This window comes from Caretta caretta, chromosome 3 (assembly GCF_965140235.1).
Source record: "Caretta caretta isolate rCarCar2 chromosome 3, rCarCar1.hap1, whole genome shotgun sequence".
NCBI lineage: Eukaryota > Metazoa > Chordata > Testudines > Cheloniidae > Caretta > Caretta caretta.
In genome coordinates this window covers 136015814-136038021 of record NC_134208.1, presented here as the reverse complement: position 1 = coordinate 136038021, position 22208 = coordinate 136015814, and the positions used below count along the sequence as shown (strand labels likewise).

The 22208-nt window shown below is 46.2% G+C and overlaps 1 protein-coding gene across 2 annotated transcripts in view; it reads right to left on the bottom strand.

Moving 5' to 3' along the window:
• The window catches only part of GPR137B (G protein-coupled receptor 137B), a 44102-nt gene that overhangs the window by 15033 nt on the left and 6861 nt on the right, over positions 1–22208 (bottom strand). For both annotated transcript variants that reach the window (XM_048843802.2, XM_048843801.2), the window contains exon 2: positions 13539–13588. In XM_048843802.2, the coding sequence (XP_048699759.2) occupies positions 13539–13588 (50 nt within the window). The remainder of the gene's footprint in view (positions 1–13538; positions 13589–22208) is intronic.

The window sequence follows — 22208 nt, the reverse complement described above, 5'->3', positions numbered from 1 at the left end:
CCACTCCTCAGTCATCCGGTGAGGAGAGGGGGGTAGCAACTTGGCAGCAGGTGCTTTGCTCTCCCTCTTCTCCACACATCTCCAACGTTGCAACGCAAAGTCCATGCAGAAGGATAAGGATGCTCCTTATGCTCCTTTACTCCCATATGCAGTAGCAGAGCCAAGATCACAATCGGTCTCAGAATTTAAAAAAATAAGCAAAAGTGTTACCATTCTTATTGATTACTTATTTCAGCATTGTCAGGTTTTGTTAAGAGTTACTAACCTAGGCCAATAGAGAAGCCATTCAGGTGAGTTTGCAGTCCATCTTGCGGTCTGCTTGGAAGTTTGGCCTGGGGTTGGGATATATGCCCAGGTTCTCTTTTGAGTAATCTAAATTCAGTCTGTAAAGAATAGTTTTGCCCACCTACACAGCAGTGGAAAATATTGCCCCAAAAGGTTAATAGTGTGTAATTTATGAATCATGAGTAGGGCTGCAGGTTAGTCATGGTGTTAGAAATGTCACAGATAGCAGGATATTTCTGTTTGTCTGTGCGACTTTTCTTTGTGTCTGTGTCTGTGATTTTAATGAAGCGGTATTTCCCAAATGGTGGGTTGTGACCCAGAAGTGCATCACAGGTAGGTTTTAAGGGTCACCAGCATGGTGCAGAGGGGAGGACTGGGAATTGGGCAGGGCTGGAAAGCTAGCTTGCTCCCTAGTAACCGCACAGTGGCAACACCTGTCCCAAAGGACTGGCCCAGCTCCCCCTCTCAGCATTGTGTCCTGGCACATGAGGTTGCTGTGCCATTTACTCAGATTTAACACATCTGCCTTACCCACCCCCCACCTCCACCCCGTCATGAGGCAGGGGCAGCTAGGCCAAACCTGAGCAGTGCTGTGACCCTGTGCACCAGGCCTCAACACTCAGAGCAGGGAGCAAGAGCCAAACCCAGCCCCATGGGACAGGAGCTGCCATTGCAGAGTGAGTGCAGGGCAGGGGTCACTCTGCAACACCCTTCACCCCAGGCCAGGATTAGAGGTGTGGTGCCAGGGTGCTGCTGTGGCTGGTCAGTGCCCCGCTGGCAGGGCGAAGAGGAGGGGAGGGGAGGATTTACGTGTCCTGCATTTAAAGAAGTAGAGTTGAATGTTCATAGCTGTGACTTTACATACCACTTCCTCCTAAACATGTGGCATTTCCTGAATTTACCATGGTTGCTCTGTGATTTTTTTTTTTTTAAATAGAAAAGGTCATGACAAATCTGCAGCCCTGATCATGATATAAAACTAAAGCACTGTTAGCTCATTTCAAAATGAGTCAGTGCTCCCTTTTGCCAGAACTGGTAATTGGAAAAGAAAGGGTGCTTCCCTGAAAGCGTTTTTATATGTAACAGGAGAACTGAAAGAGCCTAAAGCCACTACTTATGTTTATGAATCAATCCCATTTTTTCCAGTTACATTCTGCAGTTAGCATGGATGGCCTGGGGTGGAAATTACCCCTCAGAAGGAAGATAGTGCTCACTGTGAACCTTTAAGGATAGGGTATTTTCATTAATGCTATTTATAGATCAAATTCCAGCCTGCAGAAGGTTTTAGGGTGAACATTCTGAAACATCTCCATCATACCCCACAAAATAATGTCAGGGGCACGTTAGTCCTGAAGCTTTTATCTTTCACATAAATGAATTGGTCTGAAGAATTATGTTCTCTGTTCTAGTGATTGTAACTTTATGAATAAAATGTAAGCCAGGTCGCAAAAGGCTTTAAGCGATGGGCATGCCTGTTCCTTCTCCTCCCCTACCATTTCTTAATGCATGGCCCCCAACACAAAGTCCTCTGCTCTTCTAGCTCAGATTAGGAAAACTATTTCCCTCAAAGGTGATGCTCTTAAATTCTACCCACAAGCCACCATTCACAATAGATTGTACAGATGTTCCAAATGTGATCATACATGTTCTCTGAGTTCCTTTGGCTCAGCTCCCTTGCAGTGGGGTCTGAAAACTCCCATGCCTGTATGCTGTGCTAGGCTTCTTGTGCTTCAGTGATGCTTGTATGCCCTGCTAGACTTTTTGACCTTGGTTGCCCACTAGAGGGACTGAGGTGCGCTCTGGGCTGTACCAGTCTTCTTGCATTTGGATCCTGGACTGGGGGCAGCCAAAAGTGTTGGTACTTTCCTGCCACTCATACAATCCTGATGTCAAGATGAGCTGTAACTCACAGTTTGTACAGCTCTTTATAATATGATCTTCCCTCCCCTTTCTTACATAATTTGAGCAGTGAAATTGACAGGTTTCATGATTTCATAGGAATTTAAGACCAGAAGAGACCAGATGATCCTTTAGATTAACCTCCTGTTCACCACAGGTCTTTACATTTCACCCAGTTACCCAGGTACTGAGCCCAATAACTTTAGTCAAACCAAAGCATTTCAGTCCTCAGCTGACTGAACAGTTCTGACAATTAAAGGGTTCTCACTGCGCCTCTGAATTAGCAACTATTGAAAAGACCGGGGCAGGTTACTCATTTCACAGGTATTGTATGAGGTTCTGAAACTGTGGACAGACACGCTGCTCACTTGTCCTCAAAAACATGAACGGAGGGTATCTCAGCAACCACAGCAGCTAGAGACTTAATTTTGGTTAATGAAAGCTTAGAGACCAGTGAACAAGAGGGCAGTGTGGAAGAGGTGCTGCCACATCATACTGCCGCACACTGGTCCAGTCCAAGCCTTGAGTCCCATGGCATATCATCTATTCAAATGGCAAGATAAAACAGAAATTTCATGGGCAACATGACTGTTTATCTCCCTTGGGGATTTCCAAATGCTGGATCTCAGTATTGTATCAGCTCAGCCTCTTCCCATGGACCCCCTTGTGGCCAGGGATGATGGTGCAGTGTTTTATCTCAGTTTCCCCTCTTGGTTCCTCAGTAACTCACAAAGAGGCTTTCACAAGTCCAGTAATAGCTCTTGTTGGAGCTTTTATAAAACAAAGTTCCAAAATAAACAAAAAAAGGCCCTTGAACCCAGCTGTAATCTGGGCTCAGTCCCTCCTCCCTGAGAAACCGCCTCTTCCTCTGTTCCCTAAATCTCAGGAAAAGACACAAGGCCTGGTCTAGCTTCTTTGTCTTCTCCCCACAAGGAAAACCAAGCTTCTAGCTCAGGGGTCAGCAACCTTTCAGAAGTGGTGTGCCGAGTCTTCATTTATTCACTTTAATTTAAGGTTTCACGTGCTAGTAATACATTTTAACATTTTTAGAAGGTCTCTCTCTATAAGTCAATATATTATATAACTAAACTATTGTCGTATGTAAACAAGGTTTTCAAAATGTTTAAGAAGCTTCATTTAAAATTAAATTAAAATGCTGATCTTATGCCGCCGGCCTGCTCAGCCTGCTGCCAGCCTGGGGTTCCATTCACTTAGGCCGGCAGCGGGCTGAGCGGGGCTGGCGACCAGGACCCTGGCTGGCAAGAGGCTGGCAGCCAGAACCCCAGACCGGCAGTGGGCTGAGCGGGGCTGGCGGCCAGGACCCCAGCTGGCAAGGGGCCAGCAGCCAGAACCCCAGACCGGCAGTGGGCTGAGCGGGGCCGGCGGCCGGGACCCCAGACCAGCAGTGGGCTGAGCGGCTCAGCCCGCTGCCAATTAGCCCGCTGCCACTCTGGGGTCCCGGGCCTGTCCACATAGAGTAAGTACCTACCTTCTCCCTGGTTCTAGCCATTTTCTTCCTCTCTCTGCACTGAGATGAGGGTCGGAGTGCGCCGAGAACAGGGCTGGGGGTGAAGGAGCAGGCTGGGGGTTGGGGTGCAGGGTCTGGCCAGGAGCTAGAATGAGGGAGGGGGCTCAGGGTTGGGGCAGGAGGTTTGGGTGTGGAGTGCTTACCTGGGCAGCTCCCATTTGGTGTGAGGGGTGCAGGTGGGAATGTGGGGTGTGTGTGTGCAGGAGATCCCGTTTGGTGCTAAGGGTGGGGGTCGGGATGTGGAGGATAGAAGAGTCAGGGCATGGGGCGTGAGGGGGCTGGGTATGTGTGGGGTTGCAGGAGTCAGGGCTGGGGTTGTGGGGGGGTGCAGGGGTGAGGGCAGAAGGCTGGGAGTGTGTGAGAGGGGTGCAGGGGTCAGGGCAGAGGGCTGGGGGTGTGTGAGGGGGGTGCAGGGGTCAGGGCAGAGGGCTGGGGATGTGGGTTAGGGTTGTGGGGGTGCTCCCAGCCCCCTGCCCTGACCAGCTCACGGCAGGGGGCTGGAGGGGATATGCTGATTCCACCCCCTTCCCCAAGATCCCCGGAGCAGAGAGCATGCTGCAGCTCTGCTTTTCCCTGTCCCCCTCCATAGCAAGGGCCGTCAGCTGATCGACTGCAGGGAGGGAGAGGAGGAGGGGCAGGAACACAGCACGCTGGGGGAAGAGGCGGGAGGAGGGGGAAGCTTGCCTGCCCTGCAAAGAGAGAGTGGGGCGTGGGGGGCAGAGAAGAGCGGGCCGGGCAGGATTTTTAATGGCATGCTGCTGTCTGCCAGGGTCCGGCAGACAGCAGTGTGCCATTAAAAATTGGCTCGCATGCTGTCTTTGGCATGTGTGCCATAGGTTGCTGACCCCTGATCTAGCTGGTTCTTTCTACCCAGCCCCAACTTCAGGGACCACTGCAGGAGACATTATTTTTCCTTGCACCTTCACTCTACAACAGGGGTGGCCAACCTGAACTTGAGAAGGAGCCAGAATTTACCAATGTACATTGCCAAAGAGCCACAGTAATACATCAGCAGCCCCCCATCAATGCCCACCCGCCCCCGGCTCCCAGCACCTCCCACCCACCGGCAGCCCCACCAATCAGTGCCTCCCTCTCCCTCTCTGCACCTCCCGATCAGCTGTTTCATGGCGTGCAGGAGGCTGGGGGGAGGGGGAGGAGCGAGGGCATGGCAGGCTCACAGGACGGGGTGAGAAGGGGTGGAGTGGGGGCAGGGCCTGTGGCAGAGCCACGGGTTGAGCAATGAGCACCCCCCGGCACATTGGAAAGTTGGCACCCATAGCTCCAGCCCCGGAGTCAGTGTCTATACAAGGAGCCGCATATTAACTTCTGAAGAGCCGCATGTGGCTCCGGAGCCACAGGTTGGCCACCCCTCCTCTACAATGTCTTCTTCTGGCTATCCACAGCCTCTGTTTTTCTACTCCCTCAGAGGCCTGGTTTAGTCACAGACCCACTGTTATGTGCATTCTCTCCACCTGGAGAGGCAAATCACCTGCAACACAGCTGAGGACTATCTCCCTCTAGAAGGGCCAGCCACCCATGACAAGTACATTATTTATGAATGTATAGGATGCCGCCTGTTACCTTATAGTACCTTTCAGTTCTTAAGTATCAACCCAATGTCCATAACCCTGACCTTGAGGTTGGCACATAACTGGGGCTGTGCAACATTTGGGGGCTTTGCTCGGAGAGGGTCCATGCAGATGTTTTCTGTTGCTTCAGTTTCCCTTTGTGCACATTCTTTGAGTTTTGCTTTGAGCGTTTGAGTTCATTTGTACCAAAAAACTCAAAGCAAAGTTTGGCTAAAACCACCAATTTTGTCTGGTTTAATCACATGAAACTATCAAATTTCATATGTGGTTTCCACGAGAAACCATAAATTGCCTGAGACCTGCTGGTAACAACCTAAGCTCACAGAAAGGTGAGTTTGGCTTAAGCGTTCTCTTTGGCTATGTCTACACTACGAAATTAGGTCGAATTTATAGAAGTCAGTTTTGTAGAAAGCGTTTTTATACAGTCGATTGTGTGTGTGTCCACACAAATGCTCTAAGTGTATTTAGTCGGCAGAGTGCGTCCACAGTACTGAGGCAACCGTCGACTTCCGGAGCTTTGCACTGTGGATAGCTATCCCACAGTTCCCATAGTCTCCGCCACCCATTTGAATTCTGGGTAGAAATCCCAATGCCTGATGGGGCAAAAGCATTGTCATGGGTGGTTCTGGGTACATATCGTCAGGCCCCCCCTTCCCTTTCTTCCTCCGTGAAAGCAACGGCAGACAATCGTTTTGCGCCTTTTTTCCTGGGTTACCCATGCAGATGCCATACCACAGCAAGCATGGAGCCCGCTCAGCTCACCGTCACCGTATGTCTCCTGGGTGCTGGCAGACGCGGTACTGCATTGTTACACAGCAGCAGCTCATTGCCTTTTGGCAGCAGACAGTGCAGTATGACTAGTAGCCATCGTCGCCGTACTCCAGGGTGCTTTTTTAGCCGACCTCGGTGAGGTCGGTCAGGGGCGCCTAGGCAAACATGGGAGTGACTCAGCCAGGTCATTTCCCTTTGAAGTTTCATCTCATGGTGATTCAGTCCTGCCGGCAGTCCTACTGCACCGTCTTCTAATGAGCAGCCAGGAGACGACAATGGCCAGCAGTCATACCGCACCGTCTGCTGCCAGCAAGATGTATAAAGATAGATGAAGTGGATCAAAACAAGAAATAGACCAGATTTGTTTTGTATTCATTTTCTCCTCCCTCCCTCTCTCTGTGAAATCAACAGCCTGCTAAACCCAGGGTTTTGAGTTCTAGCCTTGAGGGGGCCATTCTGTTTCTCCTTGATGCAAAGCCACCCCCTTTGTTGATTTTAATTCCCTGTAAGCCAACCTTGTAAGCCATGTTATCAGTCACCCCTCCCTCTGTCAGAGCAATGGCAGACAATTGTTTCACGCCTTTTTTCAGCGCAGACGCCATAGCACTGGGAACATGGAGCCCACTCAGATCACCGCAGCAATTATGAGCACTATAAACACCGCATGCGTTATCCAGCAGGATATGCAGAACCATAACCTTCAAGAAAAGCAAAACCAGGTGAGGAGGAGGCGACTGCAGCGCGGTGATGAGGACATGGACACAGACATCTCACAAAGTACGGGCCCCTGCAATGTGCACATCATGGTGTCAATCGGGCAGGTTCATGGCGTGGAACGCTGATTCTGGGCCCGGGAAACAAGCACAGACTGGTGGGACTGCATAGTGTTGCGGGTCTGGGATGATTCCCAGTGGCTGCGAAACTTTTGCATGCATAAGGGCACTTTCATGGAACTTTGTGACTTGCTTTGCCCTGAAGCACAAGAATACCAAGATGAGAGCAGCCCTCACAGTTGAGAAGCGAGTGACGATAGCCCTGTGGTAGCTTGCAATGCCAGACAGCTACCGGTCAGTTGGTAATCAATTTGGAGTGGGCAAATCTACTGCGGGGGCTGCTGTGATGCAAGTAGCCAACGCTATCACTGAGCTGCTGATATCAAGGGTAGTGACTCTGGGAAATGTGCAGGTCATAGTGGATGGCTTTGCTGCAATGGTATTCCCTAACTGTGGTGGGGCCATAGACAGAACCCATATCCCTATCTTGGCACCGGAGCACCAAGGCAGCGAGTACATAAACCAAAAGGGGTACTATTCAATGGTGCTGCAAGCACTGGTGGATCACAAGGGACATTTCACCAACATCAACGTGGGATGGCCGGGAAAGGTACATGACGCTCGCATCTTCAGGAATTCTGGTCTGTTTCAACAGCTGCAGCAAGGGACTTACTTTCCAGACCAGAAAAATAACTCTTGGGGATGTTGAAATGCCTTTAGTTATCCTTGAGGACCCAGCCTACCCCTTAATGCCATGGCTCATGAAGCCATGCACAGGCACCCTAGACAGTAGTCAGGAGCTGTTCAACTATAGGCTGAGCAAGTGCAGAATGGTGGTAGAATGTGCATTTGGGCATTTAAAAGCACGCTGACGCAGTTTACTGACTCGGTTAGACCTCAGCAAAACCAATGCTGAAATGAATTTGTTAGTCTCTAAGGTGCCACAAGTACTCCTTTTCTAATATTCCCATTGTTATTACTGCTTGCTGTGTGCTCCACAATATCTGTGAGAGTATGGGGGAGATGTTTATGGTGAGGTGGGAGGTTGAGGCAAATTGCCTGGCCGCTGATTATGCGCAGCCAGACACCAGGGCGGTTAGAAGAGCACAGGAGGGTGCGGTGCGCATCAGAGAAGCTTTGAAAACAAGTTTCAGGAATGGCCAGGCTAGTGTGAAAGTTCTGTTTGTTTCTCCTTGATGGAACGCCCCCCGCCCCGACCCCGACTCTACTTTCCTGTAAGCTAAGCACCCGCCCCTCCCACCTTCGATCACCGCTTGCAGAGGCAATGAAGTCATTGTTGCTTCACATTCATGCATTCTTTATTTATTCAAATCACACAAATAGGGGGATAACTGCCAAGGTAGCCCGGGAGGGGTGGTGGAGGAGGGAAGGACAAGACTACACAGCACTTTAAAACTTTAAAACTTATTGAATGCCAGCCTTCTGTTGCTTGGGCAATCCTCTGGGATGGAGTGGCTGGGAGGTCCCCGCACCGTGTTCTTGGGCATCTGGGTGAAGAGGCTATGGAACTTGGGGAGGAGGGCGGTTGGTTACACAGGAGCTGTAGCGGCAGTCTGTGCTCCTGCTGCCTTTCCTGCAGCTCAACCATATGCTGGAGCATATGAGTTTGATCCTCCAGCAGCATGAGCATGGACTCCTGCCTTCTTTCAGCAAGCTGACGCCACCTACCATCTTCAGCTCGCCACCTCTCCTCACAGTCAAATTGTGTTTTCCTGCACTCTGAGACTGTCTGCCTCCACGTATTTTGCTGTGCTCTGTCAGTGTGGGAAGACAGCATGAGGTCAGAGAACATTTAATCACGAGTGCTGTTTTTTTGCCGTCTAATCTTCGCTAGCCTCTGGGAAGGAGAAACATATGCAGCTGGTGGAGGGAAAAAAAAGGGAGAGTGGTAGTTAAAAAGACACATTTTATAAAACAATGGGTACACTCTTTCATGGTAAACCTTGCTGTTAACGTTACACAGCACATGCGCTTTCATTACAAGGTCGCATTTTGCCTCTTATTGAGGGTATGCCGGTTTGGTGTGAGAGATCACTCACGCAGGGCCGGGCAGCAGAATTTGGCTTGCAGGCAGCCATGGTAAGCCACAGTCTTTTGGCTTCTTTAACCTTCATAACATGTGGGAATGGTTTCCAACATCAGCGCCCTCATTTCCCATACAAAGTAGCAGTTGGGTTGGCCATTAAAATGGGTTGGCAATTTAAAAGGAGGGGCTGCAGTTTCCGGGTTCACGGTCAGTAGAAACCCAATTAACACCCCTTCCTCCCCCCCCCCTCCACACACACACCCAATTCTCTAGGATGATGGTTTCACCCCTCCCCCCACCATGTGGCTAACAGTGGGGAAGATTTCTGTTCAGCCACAGGCAAACAGCCCAGCAGGAATGGCCACTTCTGAACGTCCACTTACTAAAACCACCCTATTTCAACCAGGTGACCATGAATGATATCACTCTTCTGAGGGTAACACAGGGAGATAAAGAACGGATGTTGTTTGAATGCCAGCAAACACCGGGACCATATGCTACAATGCTTTGTTCTGCAATGATTCCCAACTACGTGCTACTGGCCTGGGGTGGTAAAGTGTCCTACCATGGACTAAGGCTGCCTTCCCCAGAAACTTTTTGCAAAGGCTTTGGCAGTACATCCAGGAGAGCTTTATGGAGCTGTCCCTGGAGGATTTCTGCTCCATCCCCAGACATGTTAACAGACTTTTCCAGTAGCTGTACTGGCCGCGAATGCCAGGGCAAATTAATCATTAAACACGCTTGCTTTTAAAACATGTATAATATTTACAAAGGTACACTCACCAGAGGTCCCTTCTCTGCCTTCAGGGTCCCGGAGCCTGCCTTGGGTGGGTTCAGGGGGTACTGGGTCCAGGGTGATAAACAGATCCTGGCTGTTGGGGAAACTGGTTTCTCTGCTTCCTTGCTGTGAGCTATCATCTCCCTCGCCCCCAAAACCCGGTTCCATGTTGCCTCCCACTCCTTGGACGGAGTCAAAGCACAGGGTTGGGCTAGTGGTGGCTGCACCCCCTAGAAGCGGCAAGTCTGGGGCTCTGAACCGGAGCAGCCGTTTGCCTCTCTGGTTTTTTGGTAGGCTTGCCTGAGCGCCTTAATTTTCAGATGGCACTGCTGCAGATCCCTGTTATATCCTCTGTCCTTCATGCCATTGGAGATTTTTTCCAAATATTTTGGCATTTCATCTTTTTGAATGGAGTTCTGCCAGCACGGATTCATCTCCCCATACAGCGATCAAATCCTGTACCTCCCGTTCGGTCCATGCTGGAGCTCTTCAGCGATTCTGAGACTGTATGGTTACCTGTGATGATGAGCTGTGCATGGTGACCTGTGCAGGTGAGTTCACCATGCTGGCCAAACATGAAATGAGATTCAAAAGTTAGTGGGCCTTTTCCTGTATACCTGGCCAGTGCATCTGAGTTGAGAGCACTGTCCAGAGCGGTCACAACTGAGCACTCTGGGATAGCTCCCAGAGGCCAATACCGTCGAATTGCATCCACAGTACCCCAAATTCGAACCAGCAAGGCCAATTTCAGCGCTAATCCCCTCGTCAGGGGTGGAGTAAAGAAATCAATTTTAAGAGCCCTTTAAGTCGAAAAAAAGGGCTTCGTTGTGTGGACAGGTGCAGGGTTAAATTGAGATAAAGCTGCTAAATTCGACCTAAACTCATAGTGTAGACCAGGCCTTTGTAAGAAACCCCAAACCAGGGGAAACGTTTGGTAGTTTTATTACAAACATAACAATGAGCCCCTTTGCCAGAGTGTCTGATACTATTAGAGAGCAGAGGGAAGTTTTCTTTACGTGTATGCTCTGTGAAGGTGGGTTTTATTTATCTTTTTCCTATCTTGAAATCGTATCATTTCTTGATCTATATAAATACAGGGCCTGAGAACACACCCTCTCACAACTGCCTTGTTTATACAGTTATGACATCATCACATCCTGGTTACTTTGTCTTTATAGCAGATATTTTTTTAAACCGATTAAAACTAAAATGAGGAATTCAGTGTTCAGAAATAAGGACAAATCAATCCAGTTAGTACAGATTCCAGTATTACTACAGCTTTGTCTACTCACAAACGTTGTACCTCTTTCACTATCCCATTATAATTAAATCGGCACAACCTCCCAAGCATACAGCTATCCTGTACCAGAAGGGGAATAACCTATATCAGTATAGGGCACACTAGGGATTACACCCATCTAGTGATACCCGTGTAAGAGAAAAAGAAAAAAATTCACATTCCTAACCAACACAGTTATTTATACATGTACAAAAACTGGGTGGAGACCATGCCTAAATGTTTTGAATGCAATAGGAAAAAACGTAGTATATGTATGAAGCTGTGTGTTGGGACAGTGTGTGCATGACTCAGGGTGCATGACTTGTCAACACTACAAACGGTGTGCTCGTCTAGCTAAACTGGTAGAGCTATGCCGGCAGAGCTCCATAGTGTAGGTGCAGCGTATGCTGACAGAAGGAGCCTTTCTGCTAAAACCACCTCCCCCAACGACATTAGCAGTGGCAGCGGAAGCACACTTCAGTTGGCCTTGTTGCATCTACACTGGAGTCTTAGGGTCAGCATGGCTATGGCAGCTAGGGGTTGAGGTTTTCTTCCTCATACTCCTAGTTGACATCGCTATGCTGGCAAAACTGTGTAGTGTAGACTAAGCCTCAGACATATAGTACAGCTATTACGTACTTCAGAATGGAAAGTCTCTAATAACTACCCGCTCGACACAGATGCATTTCTTAAATTATGTAGAAAAATGCACTACTGTAAATATCTGTAGTTGTGGATGAAGTTCAAAGCTTCTGTTTCTCACCTTCAAAGCCCTCTGCAACATTATCCTCGTTTACCTCTCTACCTTCATCTTCTCATCACCGGGCTTTGTGCAGCCTCTCTCTTTGCCACACTTTTGTTCACTCTCTGTTCTTATCTTTGCACCTTCTGTGCCAGCTGGTCTCAGCCAAGTATCCTCCCTTTCTTCATTCAATTGTCTTCTCAAAAACTACCTGTTTCACACACTGTTCAACCAATATCCATGTTTAGCTGTCTCCTCACCAAGCCTTCCAATTATTGTATTAGTATTCCACCAAACAGCTCTTAAACTCCTGCTCCGGATTATTACCTGTTGAGTTGTATCCATACCAAACCTGAATGTAAGCTTTCCAGGGCAGGAAAAATGTTTTTTCTTTAATGGTCGGTAAAGCACCATGTACTACCGAATGGTAGGGATGCGGACAAACCAAATAACTAGTCAGAAAATACTGTCTTGTTTTAAAACACAAGGTGATGGTGAAATATCAACACAGCAACAGGGCTAGAACTGAAATTTGGTACCATTCTAATATGTTCTAGTCCAAACAGGAATTAATTCTGGCCTGCATTATACAGGAGGGCAGACTAGAGGATCTTTTGTATTACTTTGCGAAAATACAAAGTATAAATACAGTCATCCTTTCTGATTTTATAATCTATGAGATTAGAGTTCCAGGTAATTCCATTTTCTCAGCCTGAGTTGCTATTTTAGCTTGTAAACTCTTCAGGACAGAGGCTGCCTCTCTTACTCTGGTTTCAGAGTAGCAGCCATATTAGTCTGTATTCGCAAAAAGAAAAGGAGTACTTGTGGCACCTTAGAGACTAACAAATTTATTTGAGCATAAGCTTTTGTGAGCTACAGCTCACTTCATCAAATGCATTTCCACTGAATGCATCTGATGAAGTGAGCGGTAGCTCACGAAAGCTTATGCTCAAATAAATTTGTTTGTCTCTAAGGTGCCACAAGTACTCCTTTTCTTTTTTCTCTTACTCTGCTTGTACAAGAGTCAGAACAATGGGCCACAGTCCTGATTGAGGCCTCTCGCTACTGCCTCAATAGAAATTAATTAATTAATCTCTCTCTCAGCTTCTTGGACATCCACCAGCACCTTATAATGAACCTCCTATTAATTCGGGACAATCCCTCTGGCCCCAGCAAGACACCAGCCATATCTTTCAACATAAACACTCAGCTTTTACAACCTTACCTCTCTAAATTTCTGGAAACCCATCCAAGTGCCCCCCAACTAAGTCACCAGACTGAATCCATCCTCCCTGGCTCCTTGTCCTCTCAACTTTCTTCCTCCTCTTACCAAAACATGTAACTGACTGCCCCCACCACACACACACCTGTTGTCAGAACCTATGCTCTGACCAAAATACAGATGATTGAATGCTCTCTTTCCTCACTTGACACAACCTTCCCCTAACTATCCCTGAGCATTCAGCTGAACCCAACTACAAAAAGCTTCTACATGAACCTGTCAGTGAGTAGCCACACTGATCCACTCTGAATGCTTTCTACTCACATCTGATTAACAATATTGAGTAGAATTGTATAAAACTGCAGATAGATAGATCTGATGACTATAGTCTTGTATAATGTCTCTGTAAACAAAAGCCAACTGTTGTAATGATTGTTTTGTTTCTGATATTTACATGGCAAGGATTTGTAGACTTGTTAAAACTTCCTAAATAAATAAATACTTAAAAAAAATTCAGGTGTTAAATGTTGGCAAGTTACGCCCATTCCTAAATTACCAGCAGAAGTGGGCATCAAAAGTATCATTTTAAAATATTTACCACAAGAAAGGTTTGTATAGTTCTTACCGGTATTTAAGTAGTTCTGGAGAGTACTTTGACTTAGCTTTGAAAATCACCTGGAATAATAGGGAGAAAAAATTGCATCATTCACAAAGTAAATACAAATGAACAAATACACTATGATCCTGAGGAAAAAACCATCTTATGTGTCACAGGTTATTAGGATTCATAAAATGTTTTTTGCACCTTCAGGTTATCTGAACTAGAAAATTTTGCCACTTAAACTATACCAAGTGGCAAAACCACCCTAGAGCAGATACACTGGTATAACTTAATCCAGTTCAGGAATCGGAACTAACTAGATCAGTAGAAGGCACCTTTACACTGGTATGACTATATCCACACTAGGACATATGCTGGTATAACTATACTGGTAAATAATTATACCTCCTAACCAACATAAATATACTGGTGCAACTTTCTAGTGTAGACCAGCCATTGTTGACACCTTGGGCCTGATTCGCATTTACATTAAGGTCCCTTTACCTGGCAGTGTAGCATAGCCTTAAATTGGGTATATATGTTTGCATCCACGTTAGGGGCCCTTTACATTGCCGGAGCAGTGTAAATGTGAATCAGGCCGAGTGTATTCTATGGAAGTTTATTCAGTTCTCTCCGGTTACATCTTAACTGCTAAAAAAGGTGTGTTTTTACAGAGAGATAGCTATGGAGCATTAGTTATCTTGCTGTAAAATCTGTTGTAATGGAATACATGAGCCCAAAGACTCAAAGGTGTTAACACGACCCTGAGACTGCCCAACATTACACAGTTTTAAACATTATTCAGCATTTGGTATACAGAGACCTCAGCCTGCTTATTACTATGACAAAACACACCATTAAAATCTTTGAAACCTTTTATTAAAAATACAGAACAGAAGGAAAAACAGTTAAAGCATTTGAAATGTAAAGTATTAAGTAAGGCCTTGTCTACACTACACAGTTTTGTTGACAAAAGTCAGCTTTCATTGACAAAACGGTGGAGGTGTACACACTGAAATGTTCCTCCTGCCGATGTAACTCCCCTGCTATGCCGAAATAATAAAACCACCTCGACAAGCAGTGTAGCGCTTTTTGCAACATAGTTAGAGCGATGCAGCATCAATGTAGACACTCCACTTGGTTTTATCGCCCTAACTGGCCTCCAGGAGGCATCCCACAATGCCATCCTGACCACTCTGGTCAGCACTTTGAACTTTGCTTCCCCAAAGGTACTGAGCTATGCGCCTCTCCCCCATTTAAAGGCCCAGAAATTTTTAAAGTTCCTCTTCCTATTTGCTTGGCATGCACAGTCCACGTAGCATCTGCCCAGCTGATCAGGCTGGTTTTCTGCAGCAGACGCTCTCTTGCGTGGAGCACACCGGAGCTGTTGGATCTGCTGAGTCTATAGGGAGAGGAGGCTGTGTCGTTGCAGCTTCACTCCAGCCGTAGGAATATTGATACCTGTGGGCCGATTGCTGGTGGCATGTAGAAGGGGCACAAAAGGGACATGCAGCAGTGTTGTGCTAAAATCAAGGAGCTGCAGCAGGCATACCGGAAGGCAAGGGAGGCCAACCATTGCTTTGGTGTGGCACCAAAGGCATTCTGCTTCTATAAGGAGCTGCACACCATCCTCAGTGGCGACCCCACCTCCACCACCAAGAGCTCTGTGGATACTTCAGCAGGGATTGGAGGCAGCGTTCAGCAGACTCAACCCCAGTGATGAAGTGGTGGATGAGGAAGTAGCACTGGAAGATGATGTGGAGCAACTGGCAGGGTTGTCCGGTAGCGTGGCAAGTCAGGACCCTTTTTTCCACTCTGGAGGGGTCTAGCCAGTCCCAGCACTCCAGTTCCGGTGCGCAGGAAAGGGGAGCTCCAGTAAATGCTCATTTTGCTTTGATACTGCATGGTCAGAGGAGACTGAGCTCTCACGTACTTTGTTATATGGTAGAGGAGGGATAAGGGACAGAAATTAACAACAGAACCTATCCCTCTCTGCTCTGGGTCCATGGCAGAAAAGTTTGTTAATGTACATAGAGCAGTCCCTGCAATCCTCCATAGTGATCTCTAGGAAACTTTCCTGTAGGTATTCTGCAATCCTCTGCCAAAGGTTCCTTGGAAGAGCCGCCTTATTTCTCCCCCCATTGTAGGAAACTTTGCTGCTCCACCAAAAGTGTATTTCTGCAAGGACTAGAGCAGCACACAGGCAAGCTGCATATGAAGCCAGTCTGAACCCACACGCATGCAGGAGATGCACCCTTGCAACCTGGGTTACCCTTAGGAGTGAGATATTGGGTTTGATTGCTCTAGCTTATGAAAAAGGGTACCAATATTCAAAATAGTCTCCCTAGCTGCTTGTAGTAACCCCCTTCGTGAACCACTCTTTTCCCTTCCTGCCGTCTCCCCCATATCACCCCCCCCTCCCCGATCTCACCATATTTGGGACTTGGGCCGACTTGTGTGCTAGCCCAGGAACAGCAAGAAAGAAGTGTGTATAACTTTTGTGATTCACAGCTCTGAGCACACTCACAATACTGTGTCTATTCACTGTTTCTTTGGCTTCTGCAAAGGCCTTGAGGACCCCTTCCTCCACACTAGCGGATTGCCTCTGTCAGATGAGGCGGTGAACAAAGGATATGTTTCACGAAGTGCTGCAGTCAATAGATACAGCACATAGCGAAACAAGAGAGGAGGGAGAAAATTAATGAAAAACGCAGCTTGAATAGCCTGGAAAGGATTTAGGAACAGGAGCGGATGATAAAGCTCCTGGAGGGCTAGATAGAGATGATGAAGTCCCTTATTCACCCTGCAATCTGAGCACATCCAGGCACAGCTCCCCCTGCAGCCACTACAGAACTCTGCTCCACGCCCTCCCCAAATTCCCCCACCGCATTCCTCGCATGTACCCCATGCACTCCATGCCTAGGGATTGGTTTCCCAATGAAAGCTGGAGTTACACACAGCTGTGAGAGCCCTAACCACAAGCCTGTTCCTCATTGCATTGTTCCCTGTTTGACCAAAATTGTGTTTTTTCCTGTTATTAAAGTGAAATCTTTGAAATAAAATGAGTCTTTATTTTTGAAATACACATATTGATCACTGCTAACATTGAAACACAGTGGCTATAGGTAGGAATATTTGCTCACTACAATTAACACTCAGGAAGCAAGCACTACAGAGGTAATTCAAGGCAGCAAATAATCATTGCCTGACTGAATGCATCACTGGGAATCATTGTCAAAATGCTCATCCAAAGCCTCCCTGATTCAAATAGCCTCCCGCTGTGCACCCTAATTGCCCTTGTATCTGGCGGCTCTAAATCAGGAACCAGTTGATCAGCCTCAGCAGTCCACCCCAGGGGAAACTTTTGTCCCTTCACTTTGCAAATATTATGTAGAGTACAGCAGGCCCCAATGACCATTGGAATATTTTCCTCATTGAGGTCTGTCAAGGTTCCTTCCCCACTCTGAACTCTAGGGTACAGATGTGAGGACCTGCATGAAAACCCCCTAAGCTTATTTTTACCAGCTTAGGTTAAAACTTCCCCAAGGGACAAACTACTTTGCCTTTTGCCCTTGTACTTTATCGCTGCCACCACCAAACATCTAACAGATATATAACCAGGACAGAGCCCGCTTGGAAATGTCTTTGCCCACAACATCTTCGCAAACCCTACACCCCCTTTTCTGGGGAAGGTTTGATAAAAAGCCTCACCAATTTGCATAGGTGAACACAGACCCAAACCCTTGGATCTTAAGAACAATGAAAAAGCAATCAGGTTCTTAAAAGAAGAATTTTAATAGAAGAAAAAGTAAAAGAATCACCTCTGTAAAATCAGGATAGTAAATACCTTACAGGGTAATTAGATTCAAACATAGAGAATCCCTCTAGGCAAAACCTTAAGTTATGAAAAGACACAAAAACAGGAATACACATTCCATTCAGCACAGCTTATTTTCTCAGCCATTTAAAGAGAACAGAATCTAACACATATCTAGCTAGATTACTTACTAAGTTCTAAGACTCCATTCCTGTTCTGTCCCCGGCAAAAGCATCACCCAGACAGAGAGAACCTTTGTTTCTCCCCTCCTCCAGCTTTGAAAGTATCTTGTCTCCTCATTGGTCATTTTGGTCAGGTGCCAGCAAAGTTATCCTAGCTTCTTAACCCTTTACAGGTGAAAGGGTTTTTCCTCTAGCCAGAAGGGATTTTAAAGGGGTTTACCCTTCCCTTTATATTTATGACAAGGTCTAACCAGCAAAAATGACAGAGCCAGCGACCTTTTATTCGTACAAAGGCACATTCAGTGGTCATCTGGCACCTGCTGAGCCTGTTGCTGAAGCACTCCTTGCTGCTGTCTAGGTTCCCAGAGTCAGGCTTCATAAGCCACGGAAGTAAGGTGTAGGCGGGGTTCCAAGGATCACTATGTGCATTTGCACATCCCCCACTGGAATCTTCTGGTCTGGAAAGAAAGTCCCAGTGTGCACTCCAGTGTTCCTAAAGATGCATGCATCATGCACCTTCCCTGACCACTCAGGCATTGATGTCAGTGAAATAGCCCTGATGATCCATTAGCGCCTGCAAGAGAAGGAGCCCTTTCGGTTGATATACTCCATCGTAAGATGGTCGGGAGCCAAAATTTGGATATGTGTTCCATCTATCGCCCCGCCGCAGTAAGGGAATCCCATTGCCTCAAAGCCATCAATTATTTCCTGCACATTACTAAGAGCCACAGTCCTTCTTAGCAGGAGGCAATTAATGGCCCTGTACACTTGCATCACCACAACCCCCCATGGTGGACTTTCCAACCCCAAATTGATTCACGACTGAACGGTAGCAGTCTGGAGTTGCAAGCTTCCACACAGTGATTGCTACTCACTTTTCCACAGTGAGGGCAGCTCTCATTCTGTTGTCCTTGTACTGGGGCAAACTCCACACACAGTTCCAGAGAGGTGGATTTGCGCATCTGAAAGTTCTCCAGCCACTGCTCATCATCCCATACAGGCATCATGATGTGATCCCAGCACTCAGTGCTTGTTTCCCTAGCCCAGTACTGATGGTCCACCATGGCAAGCTGCTCCATGAATGCCAGCAGAAATCTTAAATTATTTGTTTCCATGGCAGAGCAGGCATCAGCAAGTCACTATTTGGCAGTCCGTGAAATACTGCAGGATCAGCTGCATTGTGTTCATAAGTCTCATTACCAGAATGATCAGCAGCTCAGGATCCCTGCTGTCATGCAGAGGCAACAGTCACACAGTTTACAAGGGCAGTTGAAAAATGGTGCAACACGAAGTAGGAAGCCCATGGAATGATGGGACAGAAAGCACTGCATCACGGGATGGCAAGCACGTCCCCATGATGTACCAAGATCCGTTCCCAGAGCTCCCAGTGGCAGAGGGTGACAGAGGGTAGTGAAAAGAAAAGGAGTGAGTTGCACAATGAGATAGCTACCCATAATGCAACACTCTCTCTGTCGATGCAAGAGCAAAAACTCTGGACGCTCTCCTCTGACACAAGGAGCATTGTGTGGACGTGCACAACCAATGTTAATAAAGAAGCTTATGACTGTTGACGTAACTTAAGTTGATTTAACTCTGTAGTGTAAACATGGCCTAAGGCTTTCATTTTAACAACTTTCCTTGTTCCCTTTAGCTGGAGAGAGTCTTTAGAAGGAACAAAATTCTTGTCTGATAGTTTCTTAGATGGTAATAACTGTCCTTTTGAAGGGAAAGAGAAAAAGTTAGCTGAGCTGAAGCTCTTGTTGTTGCTGTTAAAGTCTGATCACATTTTAGAAGATAAAACAAGACAAACACACACAAGAAGGGAGAGAAAAGAACAGCAAAGACTCATTTTTTAAAAATGCAGCTTCTGTCTCTGGTGTTGACTTTCACTTGCAACCTCACTGCTGGAAAAGCATAGGCATGGCTCAGAGTCTTATTAGCCACCCAGAGACCTGACAAACTTGTGCCAGGCTGTAGATCGTTGCTTTTAACTGCCTTTTTCTGGTCAGAAGCTTACAGCAGCATTGGAAAATGTACAATCTTGGCCAGCTAAGCCAGACTTTTATTAGACAGAAGGAAAAAGGAGTAGGATAGGAAAGAGAAATAAGGTGGGTGAGAAATAAGGAAGGAAAAGGACACACAAGAGTGAGTGGGTGTGTCAAAATCTCACATCCCAAGTCATGTCTGGAATGTAGCTGGAGACAGTGGAGGTGGCAGTGTTATCTGGGTCCCTCTCTTGGCCCGGAGTCAGGACGTCTCTTGGGATCAGGATGACAAAGGCCCAACAGTGTTACGGTAGATCCCAGCGTCCCGGGAGACGGTGAGGGGTGGCAGCCATGATGGTAAATTTCATTGCAGTGGTTGTTGGCAGACAGCTGCATCTTCTGTTAATGTTCACCAAAAGCCTTTTCTTACTTCTCTTGTTTATCAGGCATGATTAGGGTGACCAGATGTCCCGATTTGATAGGGATAGTCCTGATATTTGGGTTTTTTTCTTATATAGTCGCCAATTACTCCCCACCTCCTGTCCCAATTTTTCACACTTGCTATCTGGTCACCCTAGGCAGGATCTTAACACAGGCCTTGAGTTATATCAATAGGCCTCTCTGTTTGGACTAATTTAGTCTGTCTTTACCTTTTCGCAGATACATTTACTGTTTTAGGTTATTGGGATACTTTATAAACATTCGTCCACTTTCCCACAGTTAGGCTCACACATGGGGTAAATTGGTAGGCCCAGTTATTACAACAAAACCTAGGCAAGGAGCTGGGATTTTTATCATGATGTAGCTAGGAGTGGGCAGCTCTGGCTAAGGGGCATAGGATTGAACTCAGCAAGCTACATCTCAGTAAAAAATTCTTGTGCCTTGTCTCCACTAGGATTTTACAGCAGAATAGCTAATGCATGTTAGTTATCTTAAAAAAATAAAATGAAAAAAAAATCTTTTCTGACTGTGAGTACATACCCTGACTGAAGTGCCCACCTGCCATAATCTTCCCTTTGACTGTGCTCCATGATTGTATCTTGCATTCTGTTTCACCTTTTTAACCACATATCCTCTTTCAAATAACATTCTTTAAAAAACAAATATCCCCACACACTTTGAACACATTCATGATTATCAAAAATGGTATGGAAGCATCATTAGTATTTCACAGGTTAAAATGTTTTCTAAGTAAATGCAATTTGTAAGGGGGAATTTAACCTCAGCTTCCTTGCCATGGACTGAAAAGGAACCTGCTCACCATTTAAAAAAAAACCAACTTCAATTATGTTGCATGTTTTAGTGTGGATGATTTGCTTTTAAAACCATTTTCCTCCCACTGGTCTTTTCTTTTCCATATCACTAGAATTACTTTTTCCCTGTGCTTTAAATACAGCTGAAATAATATTTGCTGTTTTTTGTTTAACAGCTATTTACAGAATCTTTCTCTTATAATGGAAAATGTCTTTGTGCACTAGCCTCCTCTTCTCTGGAGATGGTGATTGTTGAGTAGAGGGAGCCTGGCTTTTCAATAGGCCCTACAAAAATAATAGCTCATTTAAAATCTGAAAGTCTAGAGAATTTTCTGCAACAGTTTCTAATCTTTTAAAAGTAAGTCAAATGTCTGGGCTGCCTACAAACCCAGGCATTATCCCTGATAGTAGTGTCATAATATTCTGTGTTCAATTATCTATGCACCCTTAATAATATGTACTCAAAGGACTTCAGAAACAGGTTTATGTTGTTTTATTTTACTTGCTGCTTAAAGGAGATAAACAAAAAGCTTATGCCTGGTTTTGCTTCTCTGTGATGTATAAACAAGGCCCAAGAGGTCTTTTGTAGGGGGTCGGGGGTTAAATTGTTTTCTTGCATGCTTTTTGCACTAGAAATTCAGCTTTTGTTTATCCAGTTTATCCTGGAAGACAACGCTCTGGATGACTGGAGAACATGTAGTATCATGACATTGCAGAGATCAGGCAAGTGACATCTAACTAAGGGGCCGATACTGCAACTGTTACTCACATGGAGTAGCACTTACACAAGCATTACCATTAATTTCAATAGGATTATTTTCATGAGCAAAGTAGTACTCAACGTGTTAAGAGCTGATGTAAAGAGTTGTTACAGGGTTGTAGATTGCCCTAATTAGCTTTGGTTACCCTACAAAAACTGGTTGCAGAATTTACCAAGAGTAGATGCTGCAGGGCAGTAAGTTGAGATGAAAGAGTGCTAAAGAGGCTGTGCTGGATTGACTGTATGTTTTAGTGGAGCTGCATCTGAATTTTATCAGAGATGATCAGTGATTTTTATTCAAACTGTTTAAAACTATGCTAGGGAAATGTGTAAATATTTCTCTGCAGTACTGCAGCTCCCAGGGTGCTAGTAATAATAGAAGATGTAGTGCAAGGGCATAGGGATTCTTACCACCATGTCACCAAAGCAGAAAAACAGAGGGTCAGATTCTGCCATTGGGTAGTATCTTACTCCATGAGTAGCCCCATTGAAATTAATGCAGCTTGTCACAGAGTAAGGTACTCTTCAGTGTGGGTAGGAGTATCAGAATCTGGCCCTTACAGATTTTCCCAGTGGAGATGCAGCTTTTTGTTTTTAACACTTGTCTAACTCAAACACCCTACAAGCAGTTGGAAGAAAAGATCAGCTTGTTAAAGCTTCAACAGCCCCTCCCCTTCCATGAAGGACTAAGAGAGTT